The sequence below is a fragment of the Filicampus tigris genome, chromosome 12 (genome assembly GCF_054856515.1).
Source record: "Filicampus tigris isolate MCC_2025a chromosome 12, RoL_Ftig_1.0, whole genome shotgun sequence".
Lineage (NCBI taxonomy): Eukaryota > Metazoa > Chordata > Actinopteri > Syngnathiformes > Syngnathidae > Filicampus > Filicampus tigris.
This window is the reverse complement of record NC_141228.1, coordinates 9,642,681-9,659,770: the sequence shown is the minus strand read 5'-3', so window position 1 is coordinate 9,659,770 and position 17,090 is coordinate 9,642,681. Positions and strand designations below refer to the sequence as shown.

Below are 17,090 nucleotides of genomic sequence, written 5' to 3'. Positions count from 1 at the left end.
GGTAAAATAAATTAAAAAACAGCAGGGTTTTATTCATAATTGATATTATTTACGATTATTGTACAGAATGTATCATAGAGAGAGCAACAGTATACAATTAAGTCTTAAGTCGCGTTTTAAACATTTCTACTGAGGTAGCAGCTCTAATTTCCGTGGCTTGGGCATGCTAGAGCAACTGTAGCCCAAATAGAAAACCTGTGGACTTCTTTTTGGCTCTCGGGATCACTGAAAGATCAACGTGTTGTGAACGAAACTTTCGGGACATACAGTAACATAGAGTTTTTAAAGCCAACCCAAACATCTTTTTTCAAGAATATGTTCTATGCAGGCCCACCAGTTGAAACAAGGCATTCTGATAAATATTGCGTTTGTGGAGTAAGAGTTACTCCACCCATTTTTTAGCCTTCTCCGGGACGGCCATTTTGTACCTTAACAACTGCTCAGGGCTCAGGTCCAATCACGGCTAACCTGTTTTCTGAAACTGACCCGTGATTGGTCGTTACCGCAGTCGTGATGTCATTTTCAGTCGACAGAGGCGACAAAATGGCAGCCCCCTGACATGGCTAAAAAGGGGTGGATTTTGTTGCTTAACTCATGTTCCACAAACGCAATAATCAGAATGCATTGTTTCAACTAGTGGGCCTGCAGAGAACATACTCTTGGAAAAAAATGTGTTGGGTTTGATTTGGAACAATCGTAACTCGTTCCGCCATAACGACTTTATAGCGTTCAGTGATTTCTGAAACTTTTGAACTCTGCGTTTTGCCACCTAATTGCCGGTTCATTTGCAGTTTGGGCTTTCAGAGTGACTGTCTGAGGCACAAAATGCCAATTTGGACTCACAAACTAACTGCAATGTGAAACCGCTTATTTCGAGCCTTGCAATCAGGCTACCAGGTTGCGTTTCAGTTACATCCACATTGCATTATCAAATGCATTGTTTTATTTCACATGCGCTGTGGTGGCCATAATGTGGACCAAACAGATGTACAGTAAATGTTTTTTCTTTTTCTTTTGATACAGCCACCTGCTATTCCTTCTCTCTAATTAACATTCCCTGAGCTGAAATAACCAATTTCCCTTGAAATTCTTAACACTGAATGATGACTCCTAATTACTTATGCATCAAAAGCTTTTCAGAGAAAAATAAATCCTGTGAAATTGCTCAGAATGGATTTTGAATGATTATTTAAACTGAAGTGGTTGTATGTGGAGTCCCATTCTTGAAGTAGAAATCTATAAATTGCAGTGTGTAAGAGGTACTGTCGCTAAACTCAAATACGAGAGGAAGAAATGAAGCGATTTTAATATTGCATATTACAGGAACCCCCCCGATGCCACTTAGATATGAGCAGCCCCAAATTGAGATTCCAGGACATCCAGGACGTAGCATTTAAGCTGATGAGACAAAAGTAATAGCACATGTCCAGAACAATATGCCAATGTTGTGCTATGATTAAGTTTAAATTAGTTAAGCGATGGCACTGCAAGTAGCTGCGGGTGGATGCACATTTTCATAATTGGGAAATCGCAATTTTCTTTTTAACCCGATTCCTGCCTTTCGGATTATCCAGACCAATTGCCCTGTGGTGTAAAGTGTTTTAAGCCTGTTCAATATATATGATTGCAAATTCGTGTGGTCAACACCAATTTTGACCAATCCACAGATGTCATGACAAGAAATGAAAGGATAAAACAAGCTGAAGATTTGTATAACTAAAGGTTCACCTGAGTTGTATCCTTCGTCTTACCTTCTGACTTTCTTTGTGACCCGTACCCATGATTGAGTACTTTGTTTCAATTATGGTTGTTGTTTTTTGAAGTACAAAGTTGAATTTTGCAAAAAACAAAAAAGTCATCGACAGTGAGAGACAAAGCAAAGAGTTACTCCTTAGAACCTCTGAACTGAGGGTGCGAAAAGCTGATGCAATGTTATGCAAGTGTGTAGTGTGTAGTTCAAACTATATACTCTATACTTGAGAGGAATTTACCCAAAATATTGGTCAAATTCATAATTTGCATGGCATTAAATGTAGATTCATGGCTGTTAGGGTAAGTGATTGTGTTAGAAATGGAAAAGTTCCTTTGTTTCCATTTTGATCCTGCATGACCAAGACAACACTCAACACATGTAACGTCCACGTTCACACTCACAAAGAATCACGATCATCATTTATCAGCCAACATTCTGGTGTCCAACAAGCTTGGTGGACTTTTACACTTAAAATGTAGCATCCGCGGTTGTGAGCAATGGTAAGCTAAAGATAACATGGAGAGTTTGTAGGAAATGTTTGTTAATTTTTGAAACAGAAGCTCCAACTCATATCCCGAGCAGCCATGCAACGTGATCCTTGGAGCTGGAAAATATTCATGCAAGCTGAGGCAAGATTGCTTTCAATGACATCTGTTTCACAGCTGTCACATTCGTTAGATGCAAATGACTTCAGTTAAGAGGAGATAAGAGCAACGAGTGGAACTAACATCAAAACAAAAAGGAGATCAGACAGAGGTTCAAGACACTATTATAGTCTGGTGAGTAGATGTATCCCTTTTTTAAATAGATAATATAGTAAGATGTATACATTATGAAATATGCTGTATAGTAGGGGTGTAACGATTAATAGAATAATCGATTTGAATCGACACTCACACACTGAACTCGGACATCTTAGCACTCACAAGCCCTATACAGCAACACCTAACAAAAGACAATAAACCTAAGTCATTAGAATATACTAATTGAGAGTGCTAAAAAATTATGTCTTTTAATATTTTTTCCATTCCAGATGCATACCACATTTTGAATGTGTATCAAATTATGTGCTTGCGCCAAACATCATTGCACATTGCGTTTGTGGGTGGCTGCAGCACCACACTAGCGCACAGAGACAAGCGTGGTGGTGATTTTTTTTTAATCGAATCGAAAATCGGGCACTGAATATCAAAAATCAAATCAAATCGAGGCTTCGGTGAATCGTTACATCCCTACTGTATAGTGGATGAAATATTAGATATCCTATATAATATCCAAGACCCTCTTCAAATCTTATTATAAGGCAGCATTAATATAAGCACATTGGGCACATGGGCAAAGAGAAGCGGCAGCGAGCGAGGCCAAAATTCAGATATCAGGGTATTAGAGTGAGAGGAAATGTGCTTAAACCAAAAGCGTCGGGAGTGTAAAAATAAGTCTTTGATCAGGAGGTAAACATTTCTACAGAGGTAACCACTCTTATTTTCTATGGATAGAGCATTCCAGAGTACTGGAGCCCGAATTGAGAATGCTTGAAAATCTTAGCTTTCTGGGTTACACTATTCATTTTCTTTCAAATATATTTCGTGATCTCAAACACATTTTAACTCAAGTATTTTTCATTCTTAAAACATAGTGGGTGCATTTGGAAAATGTGCTTTTTAATTGCTTATGTACAACTAGTGTCTGGAGGGCTTCCCCACCCATCAAATGTAAAATGAAATTAAACCCTTTATGAGCTGCCTACAGTATTTCCCGAAAGGCTGTCTATGAACAAGCCACTTCCATTTGTGTGTGTGTGGTTGGTATGATGTAATGTTGTAATGATGCAATGTACACATTGCCTTGCCTGTTTTTGTTTGGCAATGTGTCTGCTTCATGCATCTCATATACAGATCCGCACACTATATTGATGAGTGTAATTTAACAGCCTAGTGATTAAGTGCTGAATTTTTTTTGAGTGAGAAGCTCAATGAGAATCAATCAATCCAGCGAGGTCTTCATGAAAGTGTGATCGTGTTCGTATGAGTGAAGATGTACTGTGATTGGGAGGGAGAAACAAGAGTCACCCCCTTTAAATGTATGTTATCCACCAAGAGTGGCGAGAAAACAAAAAGCAGGCCTACCTTTTCTGAATTCATAAATACAATTATTTGTTTTGTTTTATAATTGAGGAATTTTATGTCCTTGTAAAATTGACATATCCTACCAGCCATTCAAATATTAGGGACAATGTAAGACACATACTTTTACAGAGTATTTCACAAAACACATACAATATTTTCTCTGTGTAGATAAACCTTATAAAGAATGGTAGTTAGACTGATTGTTTTGTGAGACAATACAATAAATATGAATACTGTATTTGAATGTCCCTGAATTCATCCACTCTGAAAATGGGTATTGTTAACTCTATGGCGTCGCCCTGTGGCCAATCATGATACCTACCAGAATTGAGTTGTCTTTTTTGGGTTGAGCGTCGCAAGAAAAAAAAAAAAAAGAAAAGAGAAGAAAAAAAAAAACTGTGCACATAGTAACATAAATGTCTTTTCCTTGTTGCAAGGGTTTTGTTGTTAAACTTTAGACCTAGGATACAAAAATAGCAGTGTTAAAATGTGAGCTTCCTGCTTGGAATTATTTTACAGCTGACTTTTTGGAATCAATAGCACGTAAACCCCTTCATTTCCTTTTAATGTTTTAATGTTATTCAATATCGTCAAGCAAGCACTTATGTTAAGTGTGATTATGTAGTACTGTATACAAAATTGCACCAGTAACCGCCACGCATTCGTTTTATTTTGAAAAGTCATCCCAGATAAAGTCATCCCAATATGTTATCTTTTTGTTTTCCTCACAAAGGTTTAGGACTCAGTCAACTTGTCACCTGATAAATCAGAAATACATATTCTCCACAGCACGTCGCGACGGGTTACGAGGTAAATTGAAGTGTTGTTAAACACCGCATTCACGTTTTTCTTGTGATGTTTTCCGTTACGCTGTTCTAGCGGTGCGTGTTCCGTTAGCGGAGGGGGAAGTCTCTTGGAAAGAGAAAACTTAGGCAGCCCGGTAAAGTTAGCCACAGATTGGCACATTCGGAGTTGTCGGCCCAATAACGTAATAACGAAGCATTATTAAAACACAAGCAATACTTCTCTCTAGCCACAGTGATGTAGCCAACGAGCTACAAGCTGATAGAGTTGATTTTTAACACTCCTGGCTTCTCATCGAAGCGAGGAATATCTATGCCGTTGTTTCTTATGAAGAGCTGACGCGGAGGCAGTGCCCAGGGACCGTCAATAAATAGCACGTTCAATGTTATTTTCAATGTCTGACATCATCGTTGATTCAATTTTAAGCCATAGCCATATCTGAACGTTGATTCAATTGAGTCATAAATGCGGAATAAGATCCAGGAGCACGCACCTTCTAACATGACGTATGACAAACATGTTATTTTAAATATGGACAAAATACATGCAAAATATGTACTCTTAATTTCATTACATTTTTCAATGCATGTATAAAAGTTGCATCCTAACACAACAATAATGGGTTTAAAACAAGCAAAATAACACTACTTTATTTTCCAGCTGAGAGATATGTTTGAAAAACTGTCACAATTTAAGTATTTCATATCAGTCAATATTGATAAGTATTGAGTTTGTTTTAAACCTTTTCTTTGAATAACAGATTACTGTTTTTGTGTATATTGTTATGTAGTGTAATGTGCAGTTTGTCCTCCACCATTGCATTGTAAATGCTTATTTGCATAACGCCTACTCCAAAGCAGTATCGTTGACACACATATATTAGCTTTCATTCAATGTTCATCCAATACAAGTGAACGAATACTCTCTTGCACTGCATACATTATCGTTGACCAACCGTTTATGGACTACTTTTTAGCAGACTCATTATTGCCATAGTCCATTCATATTTTACTTGCTTGATTTTACCTTGAGTGCGATGCCGGTGTTGGAAAAGGCTAACTGGCGCTAGCTTGTCAAAGATGAGAACTCCTCTACTTGTATACCACAGCTCCATCCGTGGGTGTTTAATAGGGTTATAGTGCATATCATGCATCATTTAATTGTAAGAGTTGTACTGAGTCGAGTGGTCATTTATTTGAGCGAATTTACGGCACTCGCTCGCTGGACACGAGCATAGCGCACTGGGGGTTAACTGCTTCTTCTTCGTTGGTTTAAATGCTCCTTCTTTGTTGGTTTAAACGCTTTTTCATGTTTGGAGGCGGAAGCACACTGCCTACATCACGCACCATGCTGTGATAGGGTTTATTTTCTTTTTTTTTTCTTTTCTATCAAACGTTTTATTGAAGGCATTTTCTGTTGATATTGATCACGTGTCAATTGCGATACAAATTGATATCGAATTATCGGCTCAGCCATATAATTTTGTAAATTTTTTTACAAAAATCAACTAATTTTAAATATTTTTTTGTGGTACCGTTTGTCCTGCATATAATTCCAAATCCGTTAAAAATGATTAAGCCTGTAGTATAGGGCAGAATAATACACAGTGTAAGCGCATCTAAGACATGTCTGCCATCTATTGGTAATTGGTGGTATTGGTGGTCCCCCACATATTCATACATTCAGTATTTTTTCTCCCATTTCCCCGTGTTTCATAAAAAACATATAGAGGGATGAGAATAATCTGCCAGCAGAGTTCCAATTTTTTGGGACCAAAATTACTATTCTTGAGGTAAGCGCAAATCCATTAAAAAATTTTAATGGAAACGCGACGACCACGTTTTAAGAAATTAAAAGTGAAGAGATTTTTGACCAGTTGAAGCTGTTCGTTTTTTAAGTGAGATTTTTTGGGCCTTGTCCAATGTGTGGCCATGAGAGGTCAGTGGCATTTGCATTTAATGTGTAGTGTTTTGTTGTCTTTATTGGTTAAGTTTAATTCTTGCTGCTGCTATCGATGGACGTGTGCTAACATTAGCCTAGCGCTTATTATCATTCATGCCTGTTTACCTCAGTTAATGTGCCTTATATCTGTTTGGTTTATTTTATAAGCCTCCTAGTTGAAAGGATGAGAGTTTGGATTTCCTCCCTGTGTTCGGGTGTCATTTTTTAGGGTACTCCGGTTTAACCGGTTTCCAAAAACAGGCATGGTGGGTTAAGTTGGGTTGAGTCTTCATTGACCATAGGTGTGAATGTTAACGTGAATTTTTGTCAATACAGTGGCAACCAGTCCTTGGTGTATCCGGCCTCTCGCCGAAAATGAGCTCGTGTATAGCTCCAGTCACTTGTGCCCCTGATAAGGACAACCAATGTTGGAAATGAGTGGATAAACCTAGGCAGTGGGCACTGCTGTATTTTACTGTACATAACTGAAACAAGTTTGTGTTGTGTACAGGAACATGGCAGCGAACCATGACAAGCCCAACCTCAGCCAGTCTCAGGCAGCAGACATTGTGAAGAAACACTACAAGCTGACTCCCTCTCAACTCCACTGTCTGCCCAGCTATGATGACCAGAACTTCTGTGTCACGACTGTTGAAGGTGGCGAGTATGTGCTGAAGATTATGAACTCAGTGCACACTAAGGACCCCACCCTGATAGAACTGCAGACTTATGCAATGAACTTTCTGCACGACAATGGACTTCCTACCCAAACAACCCGGAAAACAACCATGGGCCAGGTCATGTTTCTCGAAGGCATTGGTAAGATACACTATTGACTGGTAGATCGATAGATGTTTTGCGAACTAAGGTGCTTTGATAAGGTGGCTATAAAATCTCTATAGTCCAATGAATGGTCTACCGGCCTCGCTGATAGTCAGCCCTCACCTTCTGCATAACACACCTTCAGAGGTATTTGTTATTATAGTACACAGTATACGCCACTTGTCTAGTTTATTTGGATAGGTTGATTGCTAGATATATTGAAGTCTGTCACAGCAGTACTATTTGCCTGTAAATACTTGCATTAATAGTGTAGTACAGGGATGGCCAAGTCCGGTCCTTAAGAGCCACAATCCAGCCTGTTTTAGGTTTATCCCTACAGCAACACACCTGGTGTAGTACAACCATCCATCCATCCATTATCTGTATCGCTTCTCCTCACAAGGGTCCCGGGGCGTGCTGGAGCCTATCCCAGCTGTCTTTGGGCAGGAGGCGGGGGACACCCTGAATTGGTTGCCAGCCAATCGCAAGGCACACAAAGACAAACATCCGCAATCACAATCACACCTAGGGGCAATTTAGAGAGTTCAATCAACTTACCATGCATGTTTTTGGAATGTGGGAGGAAACCGGAGTACTCGGAGAAAACCCACGCAGGCACGGGGAGAACATGCAAACTCCACACAGGGAGGCCGGAGTCTGGATCGAACCCACGACCTCTGAACTGTGAGGCGGACATGCTAACCAGTCGACCACCGCGTATTACAACCAACAAAGTATAAACAAAAGCAAAGAGCAGCATTACGGAGGGCAATAAATTCAACTGTCATACTTATAGCAGCACTGGGCAGGATATCGACCTTAATAAAAACATTTTACAACTCTTTTGATAAAACATTGACTTACAAGTACCGGTAGTTGAATGGGACTTTTGTCATGCCCTGGGGGTGTCTGTGTCAGTTTTACTGGCACTAAGCAACTTTGAGGAGGATGGGAGCAACCCTGGCACACAAATAAATACAAATGTCCTGAATTGCTTTATGGCATATTCACTTCCTCTTTTCGCTATAAGGACGGAAGTCGATTCGAACGTCTACCTGCTATTACTGGTGTCATGGCAGAATCCCCAAAACGAACAAAAAACAAAAGTATTGTTTAAACAAAATTAGATTCATTACCTCATCGCTATTCATCTTTCACACAGCCACTGGAAATAGAAATGTAATGTAATTCAGTCCAACTTGCAGGCGAGCGAGAGCTCAATATTTCACGACACTATGCGCTGGCGCGCATGGGAAATGTGGTTGACTTTTGTCAAAACACTACCGCTTTTGTCCACATGGCGCCGCCATAATCAACAAAAACTGACATGTGACGCAGTGTTGCTTTAAGTAATATTGAACAAATAATGCAAAGTGGAAAATATATGATTGCCATATATACAGTATATACTGTAGGCTACAATAATGCTACGTGTCGTGGCCGACAGGGCGAAACGCGCTGCAAACACAGGAATGCTGCAAACAAACAAACAAATGATGCAAAGACAAACACATACATGCAAACTAAAAACAAACAAAACTGTAAAACAGAATCGCTGCAAGTACGAAATGTTGCAAACAGCCAAATGCTGCAAACGCATGAACGATGCAAACGAAGAACATAAAGACATCAATGCAAAAAAAAAAAAAAAGCACAAGCGTAAGAATTGATGCAATCACAGCAACAAAGGTGAAGTAAACATTACAAACCACACACAAAAAAAATGCAAAAACACCCAGCTGTGGAACCATCTGGTGCATGAATGATGAAATCCTGATGCAATATTTTTTTCTCATGTGTATTTATTCTTCTTAGGGAATGAGAAAAACAACTTTTTTTTTCAAACATGATATATTTTCAGGAAGTTACAGACAACCACTTAAAATAAACAAACACAAAATCAAGGTTTCAAAACGTTTCCAAACACAAGAACAATTTCGCAAGCTTCCATATTTTGTTAAGTGTGCAGGACTAGAATTTCAGCAACAAGAACCAACAATCACGACATCTCTGAATATGAATCACGGGAAAGCCTCTGAATATTTCTTTCAACAAAACCTCTGTATGTATCAATTCATCAATCCTAAAATGTGTGAAATTAGGCAAAACATTCAGGGCGCATGTGCAGCTGTATTTGGTCTTCTGTTTGCATGCAGCATTGTGGCATCTGGTTGTTTGCAATTTTGATATAGGTAAAATGTGGCCAGTGGCTTCACGTGCTGAACTTGACATCTCAAGGCACCCATGGCCACGTAGAGCCCTAGAAAAAGCTGCATTTCTTCATATGTCACTGCCAGATCTTCTTGCACTTTCTGCAGAGCGCACCAATTGGTGCTGTACTCTACCTCGTCAACGAGCTGTGCACACCCAGGCCCGCCCGTGGCTCCGCCCCTGCTGTGCGGTCTAGCGCCTGGCAGCGTAATCATGTCTTTACTACATTGTAGTACTCTTCCATACCAGCAGGTGGCAGCAACAGCATCAGGTAGCCAATTGTCTTTGTTTAGAGACAAGCGAATTAGTGACGCATGTTTATCCAAACAGGCCCATGTTTCACACTTAGTAAGTATCAATATGAAACATTATAAAATACTTTTTCTTTGTGTTTATTTAATTCCTATTCAAGACGTTATAATATAACGTCATTCTTCAATGTTAAAAAATGCTTATAGAAACAATATAAAACTTATATTGTTAAAATAAGCTTTTTTTCCCCAATTTCATCTGCTGGTGTGCCGCGGGATTTTTTCAAAGAAATCAATGTGCCTTGACTCCAAAAAGTTTAAAAGATACTGGCATAACGAATCAACTGGTGTTCTTCCCTCAACATTCAATTTCCACTTTACTAGAAATGGAGGCAAAGCTCCATCAAAGTCACGTCTTAGACTTTCCATAAATATTTGCAGGCTCGAGTGCGGGCATGCTGGGCAGGTTCCATCTTAGCATCTTCCACAGCTTCCTCATCACGCTGACCCTCCATCTTGCATCCTGTCCCACAACATCTTGACTGTCAGCATTAGCATTCTGACTCTTTGCTTCCTGATTATCTGCACCCCGGCCTCCATCATCTTCAGCTCCTATGTCTCGGTTGTTCTGGGGCAGCCGCTCTTCATCACTGCCGTCGCTATACTCATCATCACTGGAGACATAGGAAATCTCCGGGAGGACTCTATAGTCATCCCTATTCTTTGCTGCACTTGCGGTCTACTAAATATATCAAAATAATGGCGGTACTAACATAAACTACAAATAAATAAAATGCATAAAAAATACATTATAGATAAGTACCCTATAACTGTACCAAAAATACATCCAATTACAACCGATAGCCATAACCATAAGTAAAACACTCACCTGATTCCGCCGCTCCTACTTGCCTGCTGCTGTCAGACTCTTTAACAAGAACATTGTGTAGTCTCCACAAACTGGCGGACATTAGTGCAATTGTGCAGTCCTGCACCTGAGCTTATATCGTGCAACATTCCCCACTACTGTTGGTCTAGTTTTATTTTCATCAAATGCTGTTCCTTATATTTCACTGCTGCACTGCAGCACTGTCACTTACTTAGACAATTTTTCCTCTGTACTATGTACAGGCTAAAATGAGTGTTTCTTCATACTTTATATGTAGATGTATGTTGGTGTGTATATACATGTGTATATACACATAGTTACTGCGTATATTTACATAGGTTTGATTCTGAATGTATTTCCTTTAATGTTATACATTAATGGCTACATTATGCCGCCGTCTCTGTGTGACCTATATCTTTGCTGCTGTAACACTGAAAATTTCCCCACTGTGGGATCAATAAAAGCCTTCTTATCTTATCTTGTTTTATCTTATCTGATTTGTAGTGGAAATATACAAACCATACTCTGCCTCTTAAAGGCCTGTCCACTGTAGTAACCACGATGCACCAGAGTTTTAAATAAAACACACCAACTCCAAACTACGGCAAGAAAAAATTGTTGCAAGTTCACGCCACTAAACGGGGGTTTGCCACTAGGGGGCACCTCAGGACCAATATTTAGGGTTTCCGGTGACTTTTCAGAATGGACCTAAAATGCGGATCATTGATCTTTTCTGCTGCGAAGAGTAATAAGTGACGGTCCCTAAAAAGGTTTGTAATTTCCTATAGATCCCACAAAATGGTGACAAACATATTTCAACATGCTTTCTTGACACTAACATGCCACCAGATATGAATCGCAAAATTCCCAACAGGTGTTTGATACATAAGTGGACATTCCCTGGCTTTTAATGACTCCTCTTCAATGACAATTGGCTTTTAAGGACTCCTCTTCATCCTGCTGTTTACGTTGACTTCATGTGACCAAGACACCATTGAACAATTGATAAATGGTACTTTGCAAAACAAGATGTTCTCAGACGGAAGTGGCCACTGAGCCTAGGCCCTCAAATAAGATAGAGGAAGTCTGCTTTTCAGCTCCTTGTTAGAAAACAGCACATTGTACAAGAAGTACTGAAATGTCAAACATGGTCATTTAGGGCCATATTCTCCCATGTGCCCGAAAGGAAAAAAAAAGGACAAATCCATGTTTCTGGGATTTAATGCTAGCCTGAGATGTCAGTGAATCACGCCTGTTTGGTGTTTTCACATTCATTCCCAGTTTGTGCGCGATGGGTGTGTCAAAAGTCTGGAAGAGATAACATGTGTTGGGGAAATATTTGCTAGTCCAGGCCTGAAAGGAAGGACTTAGGACTTCTTATTTTATTGTGCAGGTGCTTATGCCGCATATACTACATTATGTCGTTTTGGTTATGTATTAAAGTTAACCATTAAATTATTTGTGAAAAGCTGCAGCAAGTAGGCTACCAGGACCTGACTCAGTGCAAATGACTTCCATACAAGTTAATCCATTTATTTTTCCTTTAGGTCCCCCACGAATTATTACCAGAAACAGAAGACAAAAGCTATAATAGTAATTGTTGGATTGCTATATTTGGCAGATTGTGGCTACGGTTTACAGAAGTACCTGGTGCGCCTGCTGACTTATTTGCCAGGAAGCCCTATTTCCAAGGTCCCTTTCTCGCCACAGCTACTTTATGAAGTAGGCCGGACGGCAGCCAGAATGGACAAAGCTCTCAATGAGGTGAACACAATTCTATTGTAAAGGATTGGTATCCTTTGGTTGGTGAAAAAATATACTGCTTTGCTGGATGGGCCCCTGTAGAAATTGACATCTGTTGCATCAGAGCAGCAGTTTTATCAGAACTGAAGCTTTTCATGATTTTCTCTCACTGTAATTTGGGGATTTTAACCCATTATTATTGAATTCGTTTCTAATGCAGTGTGGACTTTTGAAGAGGAATAAACGCAAACCGACAATCTGACATAATTTGAGCACTGTACCTCTTCTCTGATCAAAGTCAGCAAAGGCACACTTATTGGCCGTCTCCAAAGATTATCCTGTAGTACTTTTCTTAGACCGGGCCAGTGAGCTTTGAATAGTTTTTCAGTCTGAATGAATAAGCTTGGGTTATCTTTTTTGGATGATCTAAAGCATTAAAGTGGGGAATCTATGCAAACAAAAAGAATATTTGAGAAGGAGGAAGATATATTTTCACAGCGCTGTAGATAGATAGACAGATAGATACATAACTGGATGTTTTGCTGCGTTAATGTTATATGTTTTGGAATACTGAGTTCTCTCGATAGTTTTGGCCATAGTAATTTGTATTTACAAACGTCCTATTTCTGTTGTCTTGTCCCCAGATGGAACATCCTCAGCTTAGTGTGCTGCAGAGGGAGGGGTTCATATGGAGTTTGTCAAATATTCCCCTTCTGGAGAAATACATGAAAGTGCTCGAGGGAGACCCTCTCCTGGAGGTTGTGAAATCTGTCCTCCATCAGTACACAACCGCTGTGGCCCCCAATTCCTCCAGTTTTCGCAAGTGTAAGTTTTGTTTTGTCTGGTTTATTTGTTTGTTGAACTATCAGCAAGGGCTGCATATAGCCTTGAATGGATAAATAAATCGTTGTTTTGTATGGTTATACCGTGTTTTTTTTTTTGTCTTTCCTCAGCCCTCATTCATGGAGACTTCAATGATCTCAATGTGCTGGTGCAAGCTAATGAAAGCAATGGCTACAAGATTTCTGGTATCATTGATTTTGGAGATATGAGCTTTGGTTACTACGTCTATGAGCTCGCCATCACCATCACTTACATGATGCTGGAACACCCCAACCCCATTGAAGTGGGTGGACATATCCTAGCAGGCTGGGAAAGTGTTTTTCCCCTCAACGCGGCAGAGAGAGACTGCCTCTTTTGGTTGGTCCTGTCACGCTTGTGCCAGTCATTAGTGATTGCTCGTTTTTCGGTGACTTTGCAACCTGAAAATGAAGAGTATCTGATGATTTCATCCAAGAAAGGCATTCCAATTTTACGCAAGTTCTTTGAGTTGGGAAAAGAGCAAGTAGAGGAAGTGTGGTTCCAAAGTGCTTCTCAGTTCATTGGCAGAAAGTAAGTGAGGCAAAATATTCTTAGATTCATTCAAAATAATATGTTCATGAAAATAGTTTGATTTTTGATGATTTGTCAGGACAGCTGATCAACTTTGAATCAGGGGTGGGCCAGAAGGTGGCTAATGGGTGGGCCTGGAAAAATCACGGTGGGCCTGAATATTTCTCTCACTGAGCACAATCCTTCTCTCCCGACACATCGTATATTAAAATAAAATGATCATCTGAATAATATGAAGTCCAGGTCTTCCTTAGACAACCAATTATGCCATTCTTAATATTCAAAACACACATTTAAAAATAATTTAATAATTTACTTATTTAGTATAGATTTTTTTCATGAATCTCATTGGGTGGGCAGTCTGTCAATCTGGGTACACACCCAGGCCCACCCATGGCTCCGCCCCTCCTTTGAATGCCTGTCGAGGAGCACCATCCAGTGTCTTAGTTTCAGTTGGGTGGAGACATTAAGGGTACATTAAGGGTTTCATATGTTAAGCCAAAACGTTTCCTGTCCTGATTGGTGAAGTTGAAAAAAATAACACATGCGTGCTGGAATAGTTGCTATTTCCAAAGAATCAGTTTCACAAAGTTATCCACTTGACCAGTGATTTTTTTTTTACAAGTAGTATTTAGCTATAATCCTGGGCTTTCATTCATAAACATTATAGACATACAAAAGACAAAAAGTAGAAGTCTAATTTGATTGTTTTTCTGTGGCGGAAAAATAAGTCACTATGCTCATGATTGTGTTGGAGAAAGTGCAAAAAGGTGCATTTGGTCGAAGTCAAGCTATATAATGAGGAATGATGCCTCTCAAAATGGAGTGTGGTTGACAAATAAACAATGTGAAGTTAATCTGCCCACACAATGATAAACAAATGTTATGTACTCTGGTGTTGTTTTAAAAACTATCTGTATTTCTCACGTGTATTAATAGAAACAATCAGTATGTAAACAGCCAAGTACAGTTATAGTTTATATATGCTGTCATGTTAAATCATTGTTTTTAATTCAAATTAAAATGTCAGCAACTTGAATACTTTTGTACTGAATCTTTTTTTTTTTCAAATAAACATGAAAAATACCTAACTTGAAATAGTAGTTTATTTCAACATAAGCTTAGGAAACTGCATGTATGCATGAAAGCTCGAATGTGTGTTGTGCTCAACTTTAAATAAATAGGAATACATTGCGACACACACATTTGTCTTAGGTAAATAGAATAATGTATTGATTGGAAGATCATCTGTCTTTGTGTCTGGAAGGCACAGCTCTGAGTTATATTTTACTACTTTGAGAAGCAAAGTCTGAGGGAATTACTTTGATATGCAGTAGTTATGCAAAGACTGACTTGATTTTGAATTTTGAAATGCAGCCATGAGCTGGGTTGACCACTAGATGGAGACATCATTCCATGTAGGGCTACCCTTCATGCTACATTGAGAGGCAATGGTGTCCTTACCTTTGAATCTTTTCAAATGTCTCTGATAAGACGTATACTTTAATGATAACGACTTGACTTATTGCTGCTTCACTGTAGAAAACACAAGTCACCTTCCCGTCACGCAAGCACTCGGGCCAACTTCAAAATAAAACCTTTCAAAATAAAATCCTAAACTTTTATTTTGAAGTTAGCCTTTGCGTTGGCGGCATGTTACGTTCTGAGCTTCTTTACATTCCATGACTAGTCTAAATGACGGCGCACACACCAAATAAATTGTCACCCAAGGCAGAAAAAAAAAAAATTCTTATTTTTTTTTTCTTCTTTTTTAAAATTTTTTAATTTGAGGTACCTGACTTAATGAAGGAGTCGTATGAGTATCACAAAGTGCGAGAGAGAAATAGAACAAGAGAGGGTACAGTGGGCTCATGTGAAGTCCCGGTACGCTAGAGGCAAAAAATGTTTTAAGTGCAGAACTATCATGTCCCAATTCCAGTGTGGCCTGCATGTGCCTGCAGCAGTAAAGAAAAGGTAAAATCTTTCTTTGTTCATACTGTTCTATTTATAATTCACTGTATAGTTCCCTGGAATCCAAACACGGTGAATCTGCTCTGCAAGGGCGTTTATCTGACTCTTGATGGTGCCTGGATACTGTGGAAGGCATATCTCCTCTTCACTGCCTTATCTGCCTCTTTTCACCTGCCTTGTCTCTTTTTCACCTCACCTTTGTAATCCACAATCCATAACTGATGGCTGGAATACAAATGGGAACTCTGAGGACTTATTTTAATACACCAACCCCACTCTAAAGTGCCATTAATCCTCTTGGCATTTGGAAATAGCGAGCACTCATTTTCCTACTGCACCTGTTTTAAATACGGCAGAGGACTGTAATGTGCACCCCAAAAAAAGAAAAATAAAGCTTTTGAATGAGTTTTAATTTCTTTTTATTGTGCACAAAGTTTGTATGTTTCCATTTGTTTACTTGTCAAATAACAAAACGCAACATAGTCAATCAATAACAACAATGATAAAATAGACTTTCCTGCACATAAACAAAACTTAATGCTCAGCCACTGCAGTTTGATTAGGTTTTTTATAAATCAAATGTTGATTTTCGATGCCACTTAACATTTTTTTTTTGTTCAGGCGCAAGACAAAAAAGGTTTTGTCACACATAAAAACACGCCTCAAGGAGCAGACAGCTTCCAGTCACTGGCATATAAAAACAAAAAGACTGCTCTTCACAGTTGGGAGTCAAGCGAAGGCAGGTCTCTTTTCAACTGCTCTTATCAGTTTGTTTACAGGGTATGACTGAATGTTGACTCCAGTCATGGACTTTGTTCGAATACACCTACAAAACTCCCCCAAAAGGGAAAAAGCAGGTGGAAGATACAACAGCTGTATTACAGAATGGATGTGCGTAGCATAGAGAGGTATGATAATTGATTGGTCAGAGGTAGACAGACTGGAGGCAGAGGGACTGCATGTGCAATAAAACAAAATGTTATTGACAGTGGAATGTTAGAGTGAGTTGCATCATTTTTCAGGATAAAAGTGCAATAACTTTTTTTTTATTTTTTATTACTACGATATTTTTCAGTGTAAACGGAAAATATATCTGCTGGTTTATGTAGGAAGCAAGCAAAAATGACAGCTAACTGCCAGTAGCATCGAGTAGAGTACCGGTATACTGCAATTTTTATGTACTTCTC

At 39.1% G+C, this 17,090-nt stretch overlaps 1 protein-coding gene across 1 annotated transcript; it reads left to right on the top strand.

Moving 5' to 3' along the window:
- Positions 1–4,591: 4,591 nt before the first annotated feature.
- Positions 4,592–14,971, top strand: hykk.2 (hydroxylysine kinase, tandem duplicate 2). The gene is made up of 5 exons (XM_086047524.1): positions 4,592–4,689; positions 7,136–7,443; positions 12,419–12,561; positions 13,185–13,365; positions 13,494–14,971. The coding sequence occupies exons 2-5, from the start codon at positions 7,140–7,142 to the stop codon at positions 13,934–13,936; spliced, it is 1,071 nt and encodes a 356-aa protein (XP_085903650.1). The 5' UTR covers positions 4,592–4,689; positions 7,136–7,139; the 3' UTR covers positions 13,937–14,971.
- Positions 14,972–17,090: the final 2,119 nt, after the last annotated feature.

What these genes read in the sequence shown, in the direction of transcription:
- hykk.2 (XM_086047524.1), top strand. Translation starts at nt 7,140, where the DNA reads ATGGCAGCGAACCATGACAAGCCCAACCTCAGCCAGTCTCAGGCAGCA. An exon ending in CATGTTTCTCGAAGGCATTG is followed by an intron (nt 7,444 to 12,418) that starts GTAAGATACACT and finishes TATATTTGGCAG; the next exon opens with ATTGTGGCTACGGTTTACAG. An exon ending in TGGACAAAGCTCTCAATGAG is followed by an intron (nt 12,562 to 13,184) that starts GTGAACACAATT and finishes TCTTGTCCCCAG; the next exon opens with ATGGAACATCCTCAGCTTAG.